The sequence below is a fragment of the Rattus rattus genome, chromosome 14 (genome assembly GCF_011064425.1).
Source record: "Rattus rattus isolate New Zealand chromosome 14, Rrattus_CSIRO_v1, whole genome shotgun sequence".
Lineage (NCBI taxonomy): Eukaryota > Metazoa > Chordata > Mammalia > Rodentia > Muridae > Rattus > Rattus rattus.
The window spans coordinates 9,404,476-9,430,608 of NC_046167.1; the positions used below are offsets into that span (position 1 = coordinate 9,404,476).

The 26,133-nt window shown below is 42.3% G+C and overlaps 1 protein-coding gene across 1 annotated transcript in view; it reads right to left on the reverse strand.

Annotated features, from left to right (window-relative positions):
* Nucleotides 1–519: 519 nt before the first annotated feature.
* The window catches only part of Tmem236 (transmembrane protein 236), a 49,211-nt gene continuing 23,597 nt past the window's right edge, over nt 520–26,133 (reverse strand). The window contains exons 3-4 of the mRNA XM_032885058.1: nt 25,176–25,317; nt 520–1,214 (exon numbers count right to left, since the gene is read on the reverse strand). Of these exons, the coding sequence (XP_032740949.1) occupies nt 646–1,214; nt 25,176–25,317 (711 nt within the window). The 3' untranslated portion in view covers nt 520–645. The remainder of the gene's footprint in view (nt 1,215–25,175; nt 25,318–26,133) is intronic.

Below are 26,133 nucleotides of genomic sequence, written 5' to 3' on the forward strand. Positions count from 1 at the left end.
GCATACACACACACAGCATACACACACACACACCACACACACACACAGACATGCACACACACACACACACACACACACACACACACACACACACACAACCCTACACACACACACAGCATACACACACACACACCACACACACACACAGACATGCACACACACACACACGCACACACACACACACACACACACCACAGTGTACTTTTAAGTTTGAACGAGCCCCTAAAATTCCAATTTTCAGGCAAACTCTAAAATATATTCAATAACCCCCAAGTTATTTTCTAAAACTGACTTTGAATAATTAAGCCACAAAATGTTCTGTAATGGACTGGAGATAAAATTCTCATCCTTAAGCTACCGCTCACAGCTCCCGCCATTTCAAAAAGGCTTCATTAAGGACTGATTTTTCACCTAAAGTGGAATTTGCATGTCTAAATTTAACAACTAAGCTTTCTGGAAGCCTGGAAGAGGCAAGCTGAAGAAACGTAATTTTTTTTAAAATGTAGCACCATTTATATATATCTTTTTTAAAAAGCTATCATACAGGATGGAAATGGTTAAACCATAAAAGTTTATATCCAGACAAACTTTACAAATGTGTTCACAAGCATAATCAGGAGGACTTACAACCTTAACGTTTGCTGTTTAAAATGGAGAGGTTTCAAAGGCAGAGAAAGGCCTGAGTTTGGTGACATAATTGAAGTAAATATATGACATAGTCACTAGGACATTTTTACAAAGGCCCAGTACTGGCGTGATCGTCCCCAGGGCAATGATTAAACTGAGTCTGAGAAAAATAAAGGGCAGATCTTGCATCAGGATCCCCAGGGAACTGAGGAGAGGGTTCTTAGGCGTGAAGACCATTCGCAGGAGAGAGATGAAACTGAATATGTAGACGGGGTACAACCAGCCTGACTTGAACACCGCCGGGTGCCCAGCCACACGCACCATTTCAACAGTGTCGGACCACATGAGAAAGCTTCGCAGGAAGAGCTCTGCCCGGACATCTCTTTGAGACATCGTCCTCAGGATTCCAGACTGAAAGGAGGGCTCCATGGGTCCGGCCAGCACAGTCACATGGTTCCGGGGCTGGGGCATCACATTGGGCTTGGCTGCCTGGGCAGAAGCAGGGTTTTCGTCACTCCGAACCACCTGTTCTGTCACCGTTTTTATCTGTTGCAACGAGGTCACACAGATGTCATTGTTTTCATAACCTGCAAAACATTGATTGATTTGGGTATTAACTGTTTCTTTAATCTAAAGTTGTTTGATTTACACGTTACTAAACTGAGTTCAGTGGCGATCCTATCATCCCAGTGTGGGAGGAGGATGTGCAAGCAGGAAGGATGGCAAAATGAAGGTTGATCTAAGACACATAGACTCGTTGAAAGAACAGACAATGTAGCAGGCAGATGGATGGACGGATGGACGGACGGACGGACAGACGGACGGATGGATAATGGATGGATAGATGGATACATACATACACATAGATACATAGATACATACATGATGCATAGATAGGTAACTAGGTAGGTGGGTGGATGGATGAACAGACGGACAGACGGATGGACAGACAGACCTGCCACAATCTCCAATACCTTTTATCTTCATTTTTTGAGATTTATTTTATTTGTATGAGCATTTTTGCCTGCATATATAGCTCTGTCACATGGGTCTCTGATCCTAACAGGCCAGAAGAGTGTAGGGCAGGCTGTGAAGAGTACCCTGATTCCTGGTCCAGATAGGTTGAATCCCCGGGGACCCTAGAAGGGACAGCAGAAACATTCCCAGTCTCCCAGGAGATGAGGCCCTTCATAGCTACAGCCCCTCACAACCCCCTGAAGAAAGGTTTGAGACAGATCAGTCACATAGGGCAACACCACAAGCCCCTCCTCCGCAGGCGAAGACGTGACCACAGGCTCAAGACAGATAAGACTAAGAAACAGGACCACACCCCCAAATATGTAGATGAGGTCTTCCCAGGCTCTCAAGCAAACCAATAGGAAGTACCTGCCGTCTGACACTGATCCATCCAGAAACTGTATTTAAGAGTCGTGTTCAGAAGGATTAAAGGTGTGCAGGGATTATTCCATCGTCTGAGAGCTTCTGACATAAGAGCTGTACTACCGCCTCTTGGGGAAGAGATCTGCTCTCCCAAAATCACCACTAGAAGCTCCCCTGGAACCCTCCCTGGCTAGTCAATCTATATATATATATTAGAACATTCTTGCCGTATTGTATTTATAAGCAGCATAGAGAAGAGTTAAACTCTACAGGAGGATATGCATAGCTTATTTATAAACGCTGCATCATTTTTTCATGAACTAGAGCGTCCTTGGATTTGGCCTCCCATGACATCCCAGGAACTAATCCCATGGGATCACTGTACCTTCTGTTTCAAGTCCCATCATCCTCCATTATTTTATCCTTACTGCTCTGACGATGGGAGGCTCAGAGTCGCAGCAGTCAGGTCTACCTCCATCCGACTTGCTTCATAACTTTCTAAAGTCTAGCTTAGGCCTCATGCAATGACGTCGTTTATTTGGTTGCCTTTTTACTTTTTGAGACAAAGCCTTGCTAGATAGGCTTTGCCACGCAGACTGCCCTTGAATTCATGGTGATTCTGCGGCCTCAGCTTCCCGAGGGCTCGGATTATGAGTGTCTAGACCATGCTCAGCCTTTATGTGGTATCCTAATATTTGTTTGATCAGAAGGGGCAATGGGGACTCTAATTTATGACTTTTAGTATCAGCCTCCTCCCTGGAGCTTCAAGTTTCCTCCCCTCCAGTCCTCCCTGTGGCCTTTCTTCATTCTATTTATATAATTCATGGCCTTCCTCTCTTTGCAAGAAGAATACACATCATGTGAAAATGGATCACCACTGATTTGCTCTGGTGTATCATATACTCTCCTTGAGAGCCATCAAGACATCGGGGGAGTGAGAGGTAGAAATAAATCAATACAAGTAAATGGTGAAGTAGGGCAGGCAAAGATTACCTTTTGAAGCTCTACCTGTTACCAAAATAATGTCCTTTAATTGTTCATTTGGTAGAAGTCTCTAAGCTCACATCTGGCCGAATAGAACAAATGACGAACAGTCCCGTAGGAGGAAGTGTAAGCAGCGCTAATTTGGAAAGAATGGTAGTCCTGGGGTGTGCTGTTGAACTGGCAGCATTTGTGTTCTTGGTAGCCCCATTGCTGGCCTCCTCCAATGGCCCATATATTTCTTGCTTGTTCAGCCTGCTTTTGTCCCACTGAGAGGGAGAGATCCCTGCTTCATAGTTCTAGCTTATCACACTTGGAAGTCAGGATTACATCCCCAAATCTAAGCTCATCCCTGTTGAGCTGGTATGACACATGGTGTTCCAAGACCCAACTTTACTGAAGATATGCTGACTCCGTATATTTTCAAAACCGAGCCCTAGCTGATGACTCGGAGCTCTGACCAACAGCTCTTCTAAGATATTACAGCTTCCAGTGACCATAGTGTGTTACGTCTTACCGGTGTCATTTCCTGGCTCTGAAACAAAGCTGAGTTTGCAATCATTCGTCAAGCTGGTGTTGTGTGTGGTATTCTTATAGTTGGCAAAAAGGATTTTAAGTTTTTCCTTTATTCTTTTTTTGTTGATGTATGTCACTTGTATTCATACACACTCCCTGGCCTTCTCTGTCTTCTCTTCTCCTCTCTAGCTGATCCCCTTCATTCTCTCTGATAGAATCCCCTCTGCTTTTGTATAATATATACATAAACATTATACATTATACCTATACACATACACACACATACATATACATACACACATACACACTCACACATACACACTCACACAAACACACACACACACACACAATTACTCTTGTTTCCACTTCTCTTTCTTTTTTCACAGTCAAGATTAGTTCTTCATACAAATAACTTTGTCTACTAAGTAAAGCAATGGAGAGTTCTCTAGGCCGTGACATACTCTAAGAAATGTATTTTCTCCTGAATTCTTTCATGTGTCTACATATGGGTATGAGCGCATGCGTTGTGTGGAAAAACCGTTTTTGCGGGAGAGATGCAACTATTCACTCCAGGTAGTGACCAAAGTACTGATACCAAGAAAGTCCAACGTGGTGAGTCAGATGCTTTAACTGGGCTTACTTATAGGAGTGTAAGAGCATGGGTGAGGAGTTAATTACAGGAGCGAAGACAGCTGTATCACCACAACCCATACCAGCATGGGTGACAGCTCATGGAGTTGGGAACTTGGAGTAAACTGCTCAGCCTGCCAGCAGCTCAACAAGTTTCAGGTTCCAGTTTTGTTTTCTGGTGTTTAGCTGCTCTAAACATCTTCCGAAAAGCTTTTCTGGCTTTCGCTTCTTCCTGGTAGCTGGTCTGGCCTCCCCGAGTCTTCCTTGCAGCTTGTTTTAATATTCTCTTTGGCTCAGTTTTCCTGAGTCTGAGAGGGACTCTCATCTTTTATGGCTTACTCTGACGGGGAGGAGCCTAGTGAATTTGGTCAGTTTCAAGAACTTCCTGAAGCTATTTGGAGTTGTTTAACCATCCTGCTTCAAGAGCTTCCCTACAGGAAGCTCTGTTAATGTCAAAGGAGACTGTTAAACAATGGTATGTACGTGTAGAATTCAGATGTCAACCTTGAGTGTCATTCCTCAGCAGCTGTCCACTTTGTATTTGAAAACAAGGTTCCTCACTAGGATCGACACTGATCAGTATGCTGGGCAAATGAGCCCTTGGGATCTGCCTGTCTCTACCGGTCTATATCCAAAATTCTTTTAAAACGTGAGTTCTGGGGTCAAACCAAATGCATGCTTTCACATCAAGCATTTTACCAACTGCACTATCTTCCAGCACTCTACTGAATTCACTAAGTGAGGTATAGAAGTAAGTATCGGAGTTTAAAAAGAGGATCTTATGGATTTTAACGCAATGATAACTTACAGTGTGTCTTTTAGCATTGTTAGTGAAATGATAACCATTCAGACCATTGTGGCTTCTACTGTGAGAAAAGAGGTATCTCAGGGTTACAAACTCTAGAATATTCTTATAGATCCCCAAAACCGAAGCAGAAAGCCAACACCAAGGTGCTGAGGTGGGTGCAGAAGGGTATAGAGAAGAAGAGCTCTCACACTCATTACCAGCAGCCTTAGCAAACCAATGGGCTCCAGGATCAGTGAGAGACCTTTCCTTAGAAAATAAAACAAAACAAAACAAAACAAAACAACAACAACAACAACAACAACAACAGCAACAACATGAAAGAAAGTGGGAGGCACTGACCTATGATGGTAGAGCATGTCACAAGGAGTCATTTTATTATTACTTTTCCCTCCCCTGTAGAGCAGTAGCATTTGATTTTTACCCTAGGTCTCTAGGTTATCTAGTCTCTGTTTCTTGGTCATCAAAACACTTGCTCAGCAGTAATCAAAGAAGCTTCAACCTGCAGCAGATGGGAACAAATACAGAGACCCACGGGCAGACAATATGCAGAGAGTGAGAGACCTTGGAACACTCAGCCCTAAATGGGATGTTTCTTTCAAATCCCTCCCCTCAGAACTCAAGGGAGCCTATGACCAATGAGGCTGAAGGAGTGTAAGAGCTAGAGAGGAGGAAGGACACCAAGAAAACAAAGCCCTCTAAATTAATGTTATTAAAGCTCTCAGGAACTCACAGAGACTGAGCACAGAGCCTGCACAGGTCTGCACCAGGGCCTCTGGGTATATATTATGGCTTCCAATTTTAGTGTTTTTATGGGATTCCTGAGTGTAAATGACTGGGTCTCTGATTCTGAGTCTTTTGTCTTCTCTTGTACTGCCAGCCAGCCACTGCCCCAGTCCTCTGAAGGTAGTCATGGGTGTCACTGGTTTGCAGGGACAAAACTTTGTTTTCCTAGAGCAAAAGTCGCTTACTTTTGGTAATATTCATCTTTCTTAACTCTTTTCTATTTTGTGGTGAAAAGCCTCTGACTTCTAGTGATTAACACCTGTTTAGCAGCAGGAGTATAGGAAAGGAATTAGTTTACTCTTTGTTCTTTTACTCTCAAGCCCCTTGCTGATCAGGCAAGAGCTTCAGAGTTCATTAACACATACTCACAGAGCTAAAACCACTCTGGATCAAACAGAAAAAGAAGCTCCATTTGTTTTGTAAACATACATACATGCATGCATGCATACATACATACATACATACATACATACATACATATATACATAAACATGCATACAGAAATTTGATGGATAGAATAAAGCTCCATAGAGCAAGTTCCATCCGACCTTTATTCACACATGCAAGAAAAACATACATTCTGAGTCAAGCTGAAGAAAGTTGCACCATCATTTACTTTTGGTCTTTAGGACTTATACTTTCTCAGGATAGCTGATTGCATGGTTTTCCAAGCTTCAGTACATGCTGTAAGTGCTAGCAAGTTCAAGACAGTAGTTCTTGTCATAAAGACATGCATAAAGTCTATGCCACAAAGAGTTGCAACAGAAATCTTTGCATTTAAGACTAGTAACTGACTAAACATTCTTTATCTGTTACTAGCTCTATAAGTTCATTATAAGTTTAAAATAATAATTCTTATGGCATAAATTATTTTTTGGTATGGTTTTGTCAAGAGGCAAATCATCTGACTTGTGTTTCATTAGTTTTGAAGTCTTGTATAGATAAACTAGTCAATATTTTATTTTTTGTCCATGCACCTACAATAAATTATCCATTCTCAGTTTATGACCTTCAGTTACCAGATAATGGTCTCATAGCTAACCTAGATGGAATTTTTTCCTAATCATAAATTTGTTCCAAGCCTGCTTTCTTATCCTAGTGCCATTAGCCCATGACACATGAAGGTTTACAGAGTCCTATTTATAGCTTTTATAGGACTAGAAATTACATGTATAAATTAAGGAATTTCAAAAATCATTATTAGGAATTATGAAATCTTCAATTTCTCTACACAGTGTTACTACATGATTGTACATTTTTATGTTGATCTTTAGAAAATCTGCTCAATAGGGCGAGTTGATGCCCAGGAATCGTTAGGCTATGTGACAGTGACAGGAAAGGCATATCAGTAGCAAAAAGCAATCCTGGTATAAAGTCTGCTGGAAACTTGCCTCAGAGCTCACCCATCTCAGGCCATGCAAAATAGTGAGCCATCTCCAGAAAAGTCATTTGCATGCCTTTTGCCTTTCCAAGATAGTTTCTGACATTCTTGAGCTCTTTCCCTTTTGTTTGTTTCTCTCATTCAATTCCAATGTATTAGTTTTTTATCATATGATATTATATTAAATTATATTTAGTATATTAGTTATTATCCCTAATAGAAGTCTGTTTGCTTTCTAATGAGAGACAGAAAGGGAATGGATGTGGATGGGAGGAAAGATATGGGATAAACCATGAAGAATAGAAGGGGGGTGGCACTGAAATAAAGATATATTATGTGATAAAAATATCTATTTTTAAGAAAAGAAAAGAATAATCACATTTTATAATGAACAAAAAAGGAAAGAAAGAAAGGAGTACAACTGCACCATGTAGTTCTTACTACCCTGCTTTAAGCTCTGGGCAGACCATGCTACCAGCCCCTCCCAGGTTCTCTCTAGATCAGGGATGAAAGACTTGCACACATTAGTTGATTTTTTTTATGTGTTAGCCCAATGGCTGGGCTCTTCTATACCGTCCTTGGCTATCACGTCCTTCTCTTCACTCCCAGCTCAACAGCTCTAACTCTGCCCTCAGCTCAGTTGCTCATTTGCCTTAGGTCCTAGCTCAGCACTGTCTAGCCACAGCTTAGTTGCATTTCTAACAACCCCACCCCATCCCCAAACACACTAACCAAGGCCAATCAGGGAACTGGCCAATGGCCACTCTACCCTAGGTCTCTCATGGCTGGTGGCTCTTTTGCCCTCTGAAGCATGGTGGATTCTTTCCTCCTCTCCTGTGTCTGCTAGCCTGCTTGTGGGAAACTTGAAACCCCACCTCTTTTGCCCGGCTTCTTGGCCGCTGTCATCTTTATTTATCTTTCAAGAACAAATTGGGGAACAGGACCTTCAGTGTTCACATGCAGATTCCTGATCAAAGCATCAGAACCATCCGCTACATACAACAATTGAGGAAAGCCCCTAAAGTCGTTCTCTGCCTTCTACATGCACACACACACACACACACACACACACACACACACACACCACATCCAGTACAACCCCCACACAAACAAAATAAAAATAAAAACTTAGATAATCTTTGTAGCTTATAAAAATATTTAGTTGAACCACACAATTTTTAAATAATTAACTATAGGAAAAATGACTGAGGTTTATAAATAGTCTTATCTTAGTAACTAAGCTTCTTAGTCATGACTGAAAACTTATCACACAATGTTTTTACTTTCAGTCCAACTAGTTTTTATTGACCTTGTCTCTTTGACTTTCGGATCTTCCCACTGAACACTCCCTTTACCTTTGGTCTATCCGGGTAACAGGACTTCTCAGAATATTTTCTTAATAAACTTTATGAGGCTGATAAAATCTCAGCAACAAAAAAATGGTGTTTAAGTGGATAAGCGTTTGGCAAATGATGTGCTGTAGCAGCTTGGGAGAGGGATCAGTCAGTAAAGTGCTTGCAAGCAAGCATGAAGACCTGAGTTCAATCCCCAGAACCCACATGAAAACTGGACATAAGGCTAGAGTGACTACTTAGCACTTAGAAGCACTGGCTACTCTTTCAGAGGACTGGGGTTTTATTCCTAGCACTTACATGGTGGCTGAACAATCACCTGTGACTCTAGTTCCAAGGTAACCAATGCTGCCTTCTGTGGGCCTCGGTACCAGAGGTTTTCCATGGAGATCTCTGGTCCAGCTAGGTGTGGGGGTTCAGGAGAAGGGAAGGGAACTCAGGCAGGGAGGGGAACAGCTTTTTGCAGCCTCCACTGGTGTTGCTCTGCCTCTGTTTCAGGCAGAGCTTAGCCAGCAGGGGTGCAGGAGGAGCTTCTGGCAGTGATTTTGGGAGAGCAGATCTCTTCCCCAAGAGGCGGTGTTACAGCTCTTATGTCAGAAGCTCTCAGATGGTGGAATAATGCCTGCACACCTTTAATCTGAACATGATTCCTAAATACAGTTTTTGGACGGGTCAGTGTCTGACAGCAGGTGCTTCCTATTGGTTTAACCTAAGAGCTTGGGGAGACATCATCTACATATTTGGGGGTGTGGTCCTGGTCTGATCTGTCTTGAGCCTATGTAACCTCTAGTCACATCCTCACCTATGGAGGAGGGGCTTGTGGTGTTGTTCTATGTGACTGATCTGATCTCTTCAGGGGGTTGTGAGGGGCTGTAGCTATGAAGGGCCTGATCTCCTGCTGTCCCTTTTAGGGTCCCTAGGGATTCGACCTATCCTGACCAGGAATTGGGATATCTTTCACAGACCCCCCCCCACCCTACAAGTCAGCACATAGTCAGTTCAGATGTAATTTTTCTCAGTCATATTCTTTTTGATATGTGTTCCTGTGTATGTACACTGGCATGTTCATGTGTGTGAAGGCCAGTTAACTTTGGATATCCCCCCCACTTGTTCTCTACCTCATCTTTGCAGGTAGAATATTTCACGGACCCTGGAGCTAACAGATTCAGCTAGACAGAATGGCCAGCAAACCCTACACTCTTCTTCCCACTTCCTTAGCTCTGGAATTGCAAGCACCTGGATTTTTATATGTATCCTGAGGACCTCATACCCGAACAGCAAGCATATCACCCACTGAGCCATCCTCCCAAACCTTTCAAACACTCTTGATGCAATGTTGGTGAATCTGTAGATGGTAGGGGAGATGGGGCAACTCTAAATTCTGTAAATTCTGTGATGATGCACAACCCTGAAGTCTCCAAATTACCACAGTGGGGGCCGAAAAGAGCTCATCTGAGAAATGACAGACGAAAAGGGAACTTGACAGGAAGTGGGAGTAACACACATCAATATCCTTCTGTCCTCAGGAATTGCAAGAGTTGCTGAAAGTCTTGGGAAGCAGAGGGGAAGAAGCAGTGACGAGTTAGCACTTACTGTTCTATGCCTTAGGCACAATTCTAAGTTCTTTATACTTAGAGGGTCATTTAAAACATCCTAGCCACATGAACACTTGTTTTCTCCTTAAAACGATGAGCAAACTGAAGAACAGAGAAATTAAAACCTATTTCCAAGGTTACAGAACTCACAGAACCTGGACCCCATACCCCAGTATACAGTATACAACACTGTCTGTGGTAGAGATGGATTGAATGAGACCTTTATGACCACGATAACTGTTTCAGACTTTATTCTAAGATCAGTAGTAGAAACTTTGTTTCAAAAGTGAACAAGAGAAAGACCCCACTTAAAGAAGAATAAAAGGCACTGGGACTTGGAAGACAAGTGAGGTCAACAGAAAGACAATGTGATCTCAATTCTCTAGACATGAAGAATTACCCAAGGGGAAAAAAATTGGTCTTGGCCAACAGTCTCTGAGCTATTTTCTCTGAGAGTACCATATTCTAAAGAAAACTAATTGCTAATGATTCAGACAGAACATTGTGGGGAAGTACAGAAAATTAGCTGTTGTTTTAATATTTTGTTTTCAAAAAAAAAACAGGTAGTCACAAAGCGTGTGTCAGCATGCTACTTGTAGAGGACAAGAGGAAAAGCGGACAATGCGTTTGAGTGTGCACTCGGGGAAATGGTGGTCACAGTGGTGTTGACACTCAAGACTCCTTCGGGTGGGAAAGGCAAACAGTAATCCGAACTAATAAATGATGAAGTGTAGCTCCTACCTGGCATGGCTTTAATTAATTAAATAATTAATTAAGTTAATTAGAGAAGAAGAGAGAATCAAGAAGGTGAAGAAAGCTGCAAGAACAACTGAGGCTTGTTATTGTTTGGTCGTGGGTGGCTTGGTATTCATGGGGAAAGTCCCCGAGTTTGAGAAATAGGGTTACACTACTGTCTTAAGATCATGAAATGACTCCTCATATTTGCCCATCCACACCACAAAGAAGAATGCTGCTCTGGGAATACTACTATCTGCAGTGGAGAGACCTTATACCCTCATGCTACAGCTCACAGTGAGCACCTCTTCCCAATTCTGGGATCGCTAGTCAGAGATTCATCTTGGCTGTGCGAATTGCTCTTTCTAGGAGCGCTTATACCACAGACTCTGGCAAGGACTATGAATCGGGGGCTGGGAGATGACTCTTAGCCAAAGTGTTTGCAATGCAGGAAAGAGGACCTGAGTTCGGATCCCAAGCGCCCATGTAAGAGATGGGCATGGTCACTCCCATCTGTAATCATAGTGCTGGGGAGCCACACAAGACAATCTTGAGAGGTCACTGGCCAGCCAGTCTAGGCAAACTGACAAGCTACAGGTTTAGAGAGACCCTGTCTCAAAACAAGTTAGATGACTGAGGACTGAGCTAGCCATCCTGGCATCAGTTTCTGACCTTCACATGTACCATCACACATTGCACACACACATATGAACATGTTCACACATGCACAAGCACACACACACACACACACACACACACACACACACACACAGCTAGAAGTCAGCTTTCTCACTTAAGAGTTCCACACCAGAGAGCAGTTCATTAAACACACTGACCAGCATAACATTGGCTGTTCCCAAAAACGTATGCAGTTTCCACCACAAGGATGAGGGGAAAGAGGAGAAAAAGAAAGACATAAGAGACACGGCAAGGAAGAAAAGCAGGAGCAAACTCAAGACAGTGAATCACTCCGTCCTCATTTCGGAAAGGGCGCTTGAGCATTTCCTAGCTACGAAATAGCTGTGCCAACTTCCATTCAAGAGACGATGCATTATTGTTCAGAAAACTCAGAAACCCTGGTATCCAGTTTCAGTTCCCTGTTAAGCATCGCGTGAATCTGCTAAGAAAAGCATGTATCATCTCTGGGCTGTAAGCAGTGGAAGCTGTTAATGGAACTTTTATCTGAGAATCCGACTAGATGGCTGGGGGTTTAGAGGCTGTTTTCTCTGCTGCCGTTACTCGACAGATCGATCGAACACTGAACCAGAGCTGTTGAAACTGCTGCTGCAGTGGGTGAAGGGATTCCATTTTTGAATGTTGAGAAAGCTTACTGGTTAGAACTTCCTGTGCCCCCTGCCCCCAGCTTTCTCATGCAGGCAGTTCTGCCCCCAACCCCCCACAGGTTGGAGAACAGGGTTGCCTTACTATGTGTGTAAATAGAAAACAATCACAGTAGTACACGTTTATAGCATCTACACTTCTAAACATGCTTTGCATAATAAAATGTAAAATAACATACCAAATGTTTTAAGCACATACCAAGGCTCAGATAATTCTAAACTTGGAAGGGGAAACACTTTCGGTCTTTCCTGTACTGTTACAAACAACTGGGGGATACAGAGTAGATTTAGAAATGTTGGTGTTGAGCTCAAGCTGGGTGACAGATAGTGACACACATGAAAGTGAGCTTATCCGCAGCCTTCAGAGCACCCAACTCAGCTTTAATTGGACAAACTCAGTGGTGCAGCCTAGCATCTTCTCAAGTCCCCTGGACCATGAGCTCCATGAGCAAAGCCTTCAGTCTCTTCTTACTGTGGTACCCCAGCAGCGAATACCCAGTTACCTTACCATGAAATACACATGGTAAATGAAGGATGGGAGGATTATCTATGATCCAGGAGACTGTTAGCACGAGGGAGCAATGGGCATTCTGGGGAAGAAAGAACTTATGGTAAGGTAGCAAGCCAAAGCGTGGAAACATGGTCCCAAAACAATGCCTCTGGCCCTACAGAAAGAAGTGATTTTGAGTCCTACATAGGCTCAGCCACTCAGACTGTCTCCTAGCCCTGTCCTTACGTAGACTGTAAGACTGTCCCTTCGAAAGCCCTTGAGGACATCTGGAAAAGCTGTCGCTATGGCCAGAGAACCTATGTAGCTCTGTGGTAGTACAAGATGTGGTATGGCTATAGGCCCAGAGAAGAATGACAGCCTAGTTCAACATTTGCATAGGAGCCAGGCAGGAAAAAAAAAGGTTCCACCCCCAGAACCTGTCATTCAAAGGATGTCAGAGGCCTCCCAAACAGGAGTAGCATCGAGGGTCATGGGGCTAGGGAGTAAAAGTGTGACGTATTATTCAGAGAACACTGTGTAAACTCATAGCACGCAGTCTTTACTCAGATTCCAGTAACCAAGCTGGGCACACCCTGAGAAATAATAGCGTTGGTGGGAGCTTAAGAAAGGCAATATTCCCAGGGATAGAATCCCGCCACCAATTTGCACACAACGTGAGTGAGGGCAAACATGTGCACACATGTAAACAGTCCTCCTTGTCTAAGGTAAGAACATGCAGACATGAAACCTCAATAACCTGGGTCTGTGCAAACTTGTCTTGGCTAACACAGCCGTGAAAAATGAGGCTTGCTGTTTATTGTAAAGAAACACATACTGAATTTTCTTTATCTCTTGATTCACATAAGACTCTCTGGAAATCTTAACACTTATTCCCCAAACATCTTATAACTGTCAGTATTCTTGTTGTGCACACTAAATTTGTTCGTGGTCCTTTGCCCATGCAGGAGAAAGGTGACCATTTTGTGATGCATTATTGAAACCATCTACAGCTGAGACAGTGGAGATGCTTCAGATGGTGTAGCCCTGGCTTTGCAGGCATTAGGAGGTGAATTTGACCCCCAACACCAACATAAACGTCTGGGGAGGGGCCGTTGCATGCGTGTAATCTCCATACTTGGGAGGCAGAGGCAGGCAGATCCCTGGGACTTCCCAAAAAGCAAGTCTAGGCCAATTAGAAAGCCCCGAATCCAGTAAGTGATCCTGCCGCAAAATACAAGATGGGAGTCCTGAGGAACAGCAGAAACGTTGACCTCCAGACCTATGTTCAAACACATGCATGTGCACCCAAACACACACCCAAACACACTAACACACACTGTGCGCACACACACACACTATGTACACACACACATTGTGTACAAACATGTACACACGCATGCGCGCACACACGAGTGCACACACATGCACACTGTGTACACACACAAGCACACACACTGTGCACACACACTATGTACAACACACATTGTGTACAAACATATGTACACACGCATGCACACACACGAGTGCACACACATGCACACATGTACACACACAAGCACACACACTGTGTACGTGCACACACGTGCACACACACACACACACACACACACACACACACAGCTGACCTCATAAAATGGAGCCTGAACTCAAGGCTAGTTAGCAGTGATGTCCTCTGTCTTCTGGCACAAGGCTCATGCTGAGAGCATTTTGGGACCTGTCTCTGTGACCTAATCCTGACAGCTGGTACTTCATCAGAGGTATAAATCAGAAATTTGACCCTCCTGTCTGTCCCTCACAGTTTGGGAAATAAATACTTATTTCTTCAGAAAAGGGGGAGAAAAATCCTAGAACTATACAGCTTTCAGAAACTTCCTTCTCTGTAGCAAAGGGAAGCAAGGAAGTGAACAGACTCGTTCTTGAACGGCCCCGGACATCGTGTTCCTCACACCGAGCCCCCAGTACATTACCAAACCACACATCGTGGAAACTTAGCTTGCACTGTATGTACCCCATATTGTTTAATAAGTTGTTCCTTAAAAGGGAGCAAAGGGAACTCAAAATGTCATTATATTCAGAAAAATATCCAATGTCCTTTTTTCTCTTCTTTAGGGGTTGATTAATAAATACAGTGTGTTGTGATTTTACACACACACACACACACACACACACACACACACACACACACACACACTTCCCTCTTTTCTCACTCGTTTTCTTCTGACCCCACTGCTCTTTTCTCCTACTCCCCGACTAGATGGGCCAGTGGAGTAAGGACAAACTCTTTCTTGTTTTGTTTTTTTCTCAGCTTCTGTAAATATATTTTACATCCAATTTAGTTAAGGTAGCATGAGCTACAGTCTAAGGAAGTCTGGAAGGCAATTAAATTCTTTGGAAATTTGGAGCTGGCCTCTCAGAGTTGAAGCTGGTATTTGTTCCTGTTATACTTCCTGTTTCCTAACCCTCTAAGCCTAATCCTAAAAATGCTAACACTAATGCCCTAAAAAACCCTAACTCTAAACCCTCTAGCCGTACACTAACCCTAACCCTAACCCTAACTCTCTAACCCTCTAACCCTCTAACCCTCTAACCCTAACCGTACATAGGTGGTTTAGGGGACAGGGTTAAAGGGTTACAGGTGGCAAATTATGTCTCTCTCTATTTGAATCAATGAGTCCATATATGCTCTATGGTTTTTAGTTATTATTTTCCATACATTATATTTTTATTATATTCTTTCTCTTCCCCCATCTCCTCTTCCCCTCCCCACCCAAAAAAAATAAAAATTAAAAACTGAGAACCAAAACTAAATAAAAAACAAACAACCACAATAAGACAAAATAATAACAGAACGAAAATTTCACACACACACACACACACACACACACACACACACACACACACACACACACACAGAGTCGGTTCAGTGTTGGGTGGTTACTCCTAGGCATGGGGCCTGCCCTCAGCTGTGGTTGATGTAATCAATGGCGCCCCTCTGGAGAAAACATCTTGCTTTTGGCCAAGAGTAAGCATTGCAAAAAGTTTTCAGTTAAGGGTGGTGCTCGGTGCCTACCTTCCCTTCCCAGTTTGGGGATTTTGTCTGGTTTGCACCTGTGCAGGTCTCACGCACGTTGTCACAGTCTCTGTGGATTCATAAAGGCATCATCCTTGTTGTGTTTAGAAGAAGCTGTTTCCTTGGAGTCATCGGCCATCTCTGGCCCCTAGAACTTTTATGCTTCTTTGGCTCGGACCCCTGAGCCTTGAGGGGAGGGGTTTGATAAACACCATTTAGGGTGACTTTATTTTGTTGTTTCAGTATGTACTCTGGGTTGACTCTATGTTGCCTCTTTTCCTGCCTCACTACCCAATTGCTGGGAGCACAGCATGCAGCACGTATGCATAGTTTGAAGGGACTCTGCTAGTGCTTTGACTTTCAAGACCTCGTGTTAACAGGTGGCGTCTGGCTCAGCCCAAATAATTTAAAAGTTCTGATTGAATCACCATTGCCATTCACTGAAGTAAGTATGCACGGGGGCTGGGGGTCTAGTTTCGTGGGAGAGCATTGATTAGTGTGTATACACACAGGCGCTCACTCTTTAGCACAGAAGGATGAAGAGGGAGAGAACAGTGTAGAGGAGGAGACAGGAGTTACATTTTGATGAGACCTGGTCAGAAAGACAAGAGCCCAGAGGAATGGTTCCTTTTCTTCCTTCCTCCCCATCTCCATACACTGCTGAACGGAGGTCAATGCTGCCCCTCTACCTTTTCTACAGCCAATGAGCAGAGTTACCCTGTCTCTTGCCTGCCTCATCCCTGCCCCCACCCCCAGTATAGGCCCGGAGTTTTCCTATCTGCACACTCTCCTTCCAACCATCTCTGTGGCTCTCTACACTAAGTGTACATCCCATTTCAGGATGAGGTTGTGAACATCGTAAGTTGTCAGTTATCTCCAATCTATTTCTCTCTATTTCCTCTCCTTGTTCTCACAATCAAAATGTAGGGATCTCTTAAAATTATTGGTGCTGCATGTGAATGTTAAATAATAAAATAATTCATAATCTCTATTAAAACCACAAGTGTGAGGGCCCTACTGCTCAAAATACACATTAGCTATCTTGGATGTAGCCTGCATTTCCAAAAACACAGGACCCATTCTTTGATTCTAGTATACAGCCGTAAGAACCACTGCTCTTCACTCAAGACTCAAACTAAGGTTCATCCAGTGAGGTTTTCCGGTTAACAACCAATATGTGTCTGAGTCTAGACCTAGAAGTTCTAGTTCAGTCATGTTTAGGACAAGACACATTTAGAATCTAGTTTAGGGCTGTACTTGGCTCTTAAATCTTTAATAGACACCACTAAGCGATCGACTTTAATTTTTCACTGTGTGTGTGATATGTACACGTGTGTGTGAATGCATGCTCTGAGCACATGCACTCAGAAAACAGAGGAGGAGGTTGAGGATCTTGTACACTCTGCCTAAGTGCTCCCAGCTAGAGTTTCTCACTGGACCTGGAGCTAGGCTGGCAGCCAGTAAGCCTCCCATGGTACATACAGCACTGTAGTTAGACATGCATGAGGAGCCTTCCCAAGCCCCAGCATTGAGGTTGAACGCACGTGACCAGCTCTTTGTGTGGGTGCTGGGGATTTGAACTCATATCCGCATGCTTAAGCAGCAAACATTCTTACCTACTGGGCTATCTCCCCGATTCCTGTAAGTGCTTTTTAAATGCCATAAGCCATTAGAGAAGAATAGAAATACAAGAGAGGTATAAATCAAAAACTTCTACTGAGTCAAGTAAATTAGTGTTATTATCTTAATTTATTAATCATTTATGAACTAGCAAGCTTTTATACTATTCAGAATTCAATTTTTTGCTTGTTTGGCTCAGTTTGGTTTGGCTTTGAAACAGGGTCTTACCATGTAGCCCAGACTGGCACAGAACCCAGGACTCTCTTGCCTGAGCCTGTAGAGTGCTAGGATTGCAGGGGTGGCCACTGTACCTTCCCCCCACCCCAGCTTCAACTTTTTTTATCAGATTTTATTTAAGAAAAGAATTTTTTTTATTTACAGAAAAAGAAGACTTTTAAGCATAATGTAAAAGGCCAAACCCATAAGGATAAAGTGGTAGCTTGAAGTATGAAAAAGTTAAACTCTTTCTCTCTAAAGCATCATAGCAAACTGAGAGGCAAAGAAATGGCAACATTGATGCTGCAGCTATGGCCGGCAGAGCTTAGCCTCCCTGACCTTCATGAGATTCATAGCCACCCAGGACACAAAACCTCAAAGACGGTGATATGCCATTATTAAAAAACTGAAAGTTACCAATGAAATGCGACCATTTCAAACACAACCAATATGTTTGCAAATGTAAGGTCTGACAGCCATGTGATACTTTTTTGCCTCTGAAATCGGTAAAAAATAAATTAGAATAAAAGTCATGGTTGAGAAGGAGTGTGTGTGTGTGTGTGTGTGTGTCTGTGTGTGTGTGCACGCGCATGTGTGTGCGTGATCTGCATGGATTTGTATGTGTTTGTGGTGTGGAGTGTATGTGTATGTGGTAGGGGGTGTACATGTGTGTGTGTGTGTGTGTGTGTGTGGTGTGTGTGTAGTATGTGTCTGTGTGTTGTGCTTTAATAATGTGTTTGTGTGGTGTGTGTGTAAATTCATTTGTATGTATGTGTGGTATGGGGAGGTGTACATGTGTGTATGCATATGGCATGTGTGTGTAATGTGTGTGTGTGTGGGAGTGTACATGTATGTGTGTGTGTAATGTATATATAGCGTGTCTGTGTGTGGTGTGTATGTAATGTGTGCTTGTGTGTGGGGTGTGTGTGCATGCATTTGTATGTGTGTGTGGTAGGGAGTGTGCATGTTTGTGTGTGTGTATAGTATGTGTGTCTATGTGTGGTATGTGTGTGCAATGTGTGTATTTGTGTGTGTGGTGTGCGGGGTATATATGTGTGTGGGGTATGTATTGTAGTGTGTGTGCATGTGTGTGTGTGTGTAGTATGTGTATCTGTGTGTGGTATGTTTGTGCAATGTGTGTATTTGTGTGTGTGTGTGTGTGGTGTGGGGGTATACATGTGCGTGTGGCATGTATTGTAGTGTGTGTGTGTGTGTGAGTGTGGTGTGGGGGGTATATATGTGTGTGTGGTATGTATTGTAGTGTGTGTGTGTGTGGAGGTTATATATGTGTGTGTGGTATATATCGTAGTGTGTGTGTGTGTGTGGTATGGGGGGGTATACATGTGCATGGGGCATGTATTGTAGTGTGTGTGTGGTGTGGGGGTATACATGTGCATGTGTGTAGTGTGTGAGTGCGTGCGTGTGCGCGCGTGCGTGCTTAGGAAGTGAGTTAGAGCATTTGGAATGATGCCAATCCTTGGCTACATATATGAAAAGCCTTACAAATTTATGTGGACCTCAAGTGAGAAATTGACACGGGAGCATTTGTCCTAAAGAAACACTCACCTGTGGCCCCAGGGTCTCTTCAATGCCCGGCCTAGGACTATGAGTTACGTAAGGGGAGGTGGAGGGACAGGATGGGACTGGGAGGAGCAGAAGGAGCGGGAACTGCTGTCAGGGTGTAGTGAGTGAAAGAACACATTCTTAGAAACATAATTTCAAAAGACTGATTAAAAGAAAAGAAAGCAAGCAAAGAAATATTCACCCGAGTTACTGAGGTCCCTGCAGTGCTTGGTCCAGGACTGAGAGCTAAAGAGACGACACCACAGGAGTTGGACCAGGGCCCTTGTGAGCAGATTTATCTGAAAACCTCACGCTGCCAACATCATACCTGGCATCTCTGCTCCACAGAGTGCTGAGGTTTTCCACTCAAATAGCCCGCTGACCTCATCTCCAGCAAGCCCTCGTCTATGCTGGAGGCTCTAATGCAGTCCAGCCGCTATTGCCACACACCACACCGGCTTCCCATTCCCTTCTCTAGTTCCGTGCGAGTATCCAGCCAGTAGTAGTCACTGTCTTCTGGCAACGTGGTTGCCAAGGAGCCTGGGTGGCAACATGGTTGCCAAGGAGTCTGGGCATGAGCAGACGCTCTGGGTCTTCTGAGGACACTCTGCACTCATCCTCTTGTTATCTCCTGACCACAGTCCAGAGGTAGTTAACTCTTTCCATTCTCAGCTCCTCAGCCATTCACCTCACTGAGTAGCTTCTAATTCCCACAGACAGTGGCAGAGTCACTTTAAAAGAGACTACCTGCTCTGTATAATATGCGTACTCCGCCCTTAATGTGTCTCTCCTTCCTGATTCAAGGAATTTCTTGACTTGCTCTTCTCATACCCCTGTCCTATCCAACAACAATAATAGAAAAAATTTAAATAATAAATCACACAAATCTAGGTGCCAGAAATAGGTTAAATGTATCGTGAGTCATTAATATATTGGGATAGCATTTGATCAATAAAAATGGTGGTGTAGTAGATAAAATAACAAGTCCAGTATACACTGTAGGGGAAAAATCACAAAGTAACTTCTTTTAACTGAGTATGTAACAAGGTCCCATCAATTATACATTTCTAGCTTATGGAATTATAGTTGGTTTTTTCCTAATTTTGTTTATTTTTTGTTTGTTTTTTGTTTTTCTTGAGACAGGATTTTTTTTTATGTAGCCCTGGCTGTCCTGGAACTAGCTCTGTAGACCAGGCTACAATTTTTTTCCCTTTTTTAACACCTCTGTTTTATAATGTCTTTAAATGAATATTATTGTTCTGTAAAAATTAAACATTCAAAAATGAAAGGGTTCAAAATAGAGCAATGAAAAAGTTGTGTGGATTACAAGAAGATTGCAGGCCAACCCTCTGCGTAGCATCAGGATGGGCTGGTTTGTCAATGTGTCACTTTGAAAACTTGCAAAACAGGGCTGGGTTGGTTCTGAGCAGCAGGAGCTATGATGAGGCTTTGTGTGGGGTTTCTTCTGCCTTCAGATGGCCCTTCTGCCTATAGAGCCACGCTTCCCAGAGAGCCAGGTCTATAGAGAGCCTCAGCTACTTTGGTTACGGCACTGGCTGAGAGGAGGCAGTCGACAGTTCTAAATGAGCTTCTGGATTAGTGGTCCTCAAGCATCTGGAGAAAAACCCTGCTGTTGTCTCCAGACAGAACTTCATAGGAAACATCTGAACAAAAGCCCATATTGTCCTTTGGAATAAGGGACTGCGACCTTTGATCTAATTAAGCCTCCTTCACTTCCTTCTCCAAGTCCTCTCCCTCCGAGTTTGCACTGAAACTCACGAAGCTGTTTTGCAAGTTTTCAAAGTGACACATTGACAAACCAGGCATAGATGGTTTTAAGGAGGCAATTTCTGTCCCAGCTAGGTTTGTTGACTGATGGTGTGACACCCAACCAAGCTACTTCCACTTCTGGAACACACCCACAGGTTACATACACACTTGACTTCCTTGCAGTCCAAGTTTGCTCAATGGAGAATGTTTCCTCTCCATGTTCACCTACAAAGCCTTGCAAAACTCAGGCCTCTCCTTTAGTCTCTGCTGACCTCTAACACCTAAGATAATATGAGCATTTCTGTTATTCAACCTGAAGCTGAATATACTATTTTGCACAGAGACCCTACAGAACTTTTATTAATAGACTCTTAACATTTGTAACATTGGGTCCAACCTGGGCTACAAACACTACTTCACTGAGTTCTGCTGCTAGGACTGAGAACTCCCACCGAGCCACTGATATTCTTATGTTTATTCTTATGATAATTCGCGTGTCTCCTGTTTCTGGGTGGTTTAGAAATCCTGACAGAGGCAGTGGGAGGAGTCGATTGTGGACATCACTGGGATTCAGCCAATGGGATATCTATTATAAAGAGAGCCTATGAGTCATCTAGGGAAGATTGTCTGGAAAGGACTCTAACTCTACTAGACTCAGCTCCAGGTCTATTGGTAGGAGGGGACACTATGTTGTCTACTGGAGGATAATGGACATTTCTTGAAGTCCCTGAAGCCCAGGCACTAAGGACAGGGCTAACTGTTTGGAGCTGAGCACGGTGGGCAACCACACACCAAAGACAACTATGGTTAAAGTGGGAATTTTGGGACAGTCTGAACCAACAAACAGGAACACACCAGTTAGGTTTTTGAAATGGGAGCAAGAACAAAATGGCAGTTGAAAGCAGAAAGTGGTGGACGTTCAACTCTCTGGAGCCACAAGTAAGAGCACAAAAGTCAGCCTGAGGAGTCTCTTAAAGTGGGAGCAATAGCAACACGTGGAGAAGTCTACTCATTTATAGGAGACTCAGCGGGCCAGCCTCAGGAAGAAATGAAAAGTCGACTGTAGATACTACAATATCTGAGAAATTACCATACCACAGAGATCCATGTACCAGCAGGCTGTTCCCACGTAGGTTCACTGTACATGAGACCCTGCACTCAGAAGCCATGCTGTCCTATCATTGTACACCTCCGTCCCCACTGGTCCCCAACTGTAACTCAAGCTCTCAGATAGTAGAGACAAGAGGATTCTCTGAGCTAAAGATCAGCCTGGACTACACAGCTAGACTGTCTTTAAAAACGATTTGTAAAACCAAAGTGTTTAATCGGCAAGTTCTAGAGGACAAATGTGAAGATACGGTAGACTCAAAAGACACATAATTGGGCATGCTAAAATGAGGGTAGAGATCTGAGTTCAAGATTTACATAAAAACCGAGTATTTGTAACATTAATATTTACAAAGGTATTTTGGGCCAGTTCTAGCTTTTAAAGTGTAATTTTGTTATTGACTGGAAGAGTTATTGCAGTATGTGACACACATTGTAGTCTGTGTCAGTTAACCCACCCACCCTCTGTTAGGGCAGAAGGGACTGGGGGGGATGTCTCAACTAAGAAGCAGCAAGGCTTCACTCTTTTCTAATCCTCTTCCAAGACTGGCTGCTTTGAAGTCTTTATTTAGTATCCAATCATCACTATAGACAATTAACTGTCATTAACTATTTTTATGATGTAATATTGTATATTCTTATATATTAAAAATATAATATTCTTATAATATACCAATGAATATAATAATATTAATATAATTATATAGTATAATAAAATATATTGCATATTACATGTTATATAACATAATATAAAATATATTCTATATTATATAATGTATATTATATAATAATGTATTATATATTACATATTATTTTATACAATTTGTACTATATTATATGTAATATATTAATATATTATGTTGTATACTGTTATGTGTTATATGTTGCATGCTGCTATATATTATACCTTAAGTATATTAATAATAATATTGTATATATTATATTAAATTTATATATCAGTAATATAATATTGTATTATATATAATCATATTAACATAGTTAATATATAACATATGATATAATGATGTATAATATATAAAATATTGATATATGATGTTATATATTATATAATATATAACTATATTATATATTTATTATATAATCACACAATATAAAAAGTATGTATTATTTATATATAAATTATTTGTATATAATTCATATAGAAATACATAATGTACTTTATGCATAAATATGTGCATTTTTTCTAAATACAGAACTATCATTTGGACAAAAAATTTACATGGACATGTAAAACGGCAGTCATCAAGAACAGAACAATTTAAAAGCAGTTTCCAGGCGGCCTAGAAACAGAGAGAAAGGTATAGAGTCCCACATAGTTAAAATAGAGAGGCTTGGCATTCAAGAGAAGATGGAGTTGGGGGAGATTTTTCCCTCAGGGGGTGGTCCTTGGACTGTCATTGAATTGTCACCTGTCTTTCCTGGTGGCCTACGGGACAGACTTCCTTCCATCTCTAGAGCAATGATGACTGCACAAGGGTGTTGTGTGGCCCATGGCTGACTGTCTCTGTCTGTTACCCTTGCCACTCTGAAACCTTCTCCATCCACCTGTCGGGAGTGATCTCCCAATAGTTGCATATTTCAAGTACACACCCAACACAATTGTATTCTTACAATACAGCATGTCAATCAAAATTAGCACAGGGAACTAAACGGAACTGGAAAGAATTTATGTCTGAACAAAGAAAGTACTCAACTCATGATATACATTTTAGAGGTCAGCTTATACTTAATATCAACTTTCTAGGAAAGTGGTTTGTCTCTTCTTTACTAATGTGAATTTTGGCTTTTTTAATAATTCATAGTTTAAAGTATGCAATTCTCTAAGTCATAAGTAGGATGTGCAGTTGTTACACTGATTCTTGTACCAAAGGTCTTCAAAGGAAATGATGTTTTGTTCCTTTCATTGTTTGTTTTTTGAGACAGAGTCTGGCTATGTAATTCAGGTTGGCTTTCAATTCCTGGTCCTCCCGTCTCAGCAAGAACACAGCTATGTGCCACCAAACAGGGTCCCAAACCATTTAATTCTTCTAAATTTAAGAATTTAAGAACATTTCAAAAATAACATGTCAATAATGTTTTCTTGCTAGAATATACATTAAGCTTTATTGGTATTAAATATTAAAGTAAGTAATTAGTATTAGGTATGTTTAAATAGGTATTACCAAAATATAAATAATAACGACTGGTATCAAAGTATGTTTTAAAATATTTATGTCTAGGTATTAAGCTTCTCAGCGATTAAAAAACACTATGTCTTGCATCCCTGGCATCTGGGACTTTCTAGAGGTTCCCGTTCCCATCCACCACTGTTCCTAGGACTGAACGGAGATGACCTTAGCTGAAATACCCAACAGCAGGGAGATAGAACTTGAAGGGACCATCTCCAGTAGACAGACATGGCCCCCAGTGTAGGGATGACGATACCCACCATCTCAAAAATTTCAACTCAGAATTCTTCCTGTCTAAAAGAAACATAGGGAACCCCCCCATAAAAAAGGGAGCAGAGTCTGAAGGAAAGGCCATCCAGAGACCACCCCATCTTGGGACCCAACCCATCCGCAGACACCAGACCCTGACACTTGCTGATGCCAAGAAGTTCTTGCAGATAGCATCCTAGAATATTTGTCCTCTGAGAAGCTCTGCCAGCACCTGACTAAGACAGATGCAAATATCCACAGCCAACCATCGGACTGAGCCCGGGGACCCCCGTAGAAGAGTTAAGAAAATGACTGAAGCAGCTGAAGGGATTTGCAACCTTATAGGAAAAAAAAACAAAACCCAATATCAACTAAGCAAACCCCTTAGGGCTCTAAGGGGCTAAACCATCAACTAAAGCGTATACATGGATGGGTCCATGGCTCCAGCTACATATGTAACAGAGGGTGGCCTTATCTGGTATCAATGGTAGGAGAGGCACTTAGTCCTGTGGAGGCCCCCGCAACGGGGGATGCTAGAGGAGTAAGGAAGGAGTGGCTGGGTGGAGGAGCACCCTCTTAGAGGCAAAGGGGGAGGGAAAGGGAGTGGGAATTTGCATAAGGAAGACCGGAAAGAGGGACAACATTTGAAATGTAAGTAAATAAAATAATTAATAAAAAAGAAACACTGTCATACTTTTTATTAAGCAACAGAATACCAGAAAAGATAAAAGCTAAATAAAAAATTTAGTATTGATACTTGAAAGAACACTTACCCACTTGACTCCCTCTGAGAGGATATATCCTGAGTTTTTCAATGATGTCAACCACGATCAGGGACAACAGAACCAGAGATACTGGCAGATCGGGTAAGGAATCGGACAGCAAAGTAGCCGAGCCGTTGGTGCTCTTTTGAACCTGTTTCCAGAAAGCCACAGAAGCACATTTGATCAGTTTGCTTTGTTCATTCTAAACTCCATCAATAATTTGCAGACAGTGCTAAACTTAGCATAAATATGTTCACTGAAAATTTCAAAGCCCTGGTTTTAGTTTCTCAGGTTTCAACCACAAGTCTTTGAACCATTTCTAAATATGTAATGAAGATTAACACAAGGTTTTATTTAAAATAGAGCCCCCTAAATGAATGCCAAAAATATAATAATAAAAGGCTGCGTATGTAGTTCATTGGTAGAGCATTTGCCTGGCTGATATGAGGCCCTGGATTTAATTTGATCTTCATTTCTGGTGTTTGTGTGTGTCTGTCTGTCTGTCTCTCTGTGTGTCTGTGTCTGTCTGTCTGTCTGTGTCTATGTCAGTATGTATCTGTGTCTGTATATCTGTGTGTGTTGCTCATCTCTGTGTGTATGTGTGTCCATGTCTGTATATATCTATGTGTATATCTGTATATGTGTGTGTATCTGAATATATGTATCATTGTATGTTTATGTGCGTAAGTATGTATCAGTGCGAGTCTGTGTGTGTGTGTGTGTGTGTGTGTGTGTGTGTGTGTGTGTACAGTAAAAGTGAAATGTGTCATTCCTTCCAATTTCCACGCTAAGCAGAGCTCTGACAGTCCCAGGTAAGCTCAGCCTAGCTTTCTTCTTCATCTGCTTATGGTTTCTATAAAGAACAGACCAAACAAAATACGGCATGCATCATATTCATGGTGGAATATTGGAAGCTTCCTCTCAAAGACAAGACAAAGATGTTCTCATGACCAGTTCTAACCAGCTT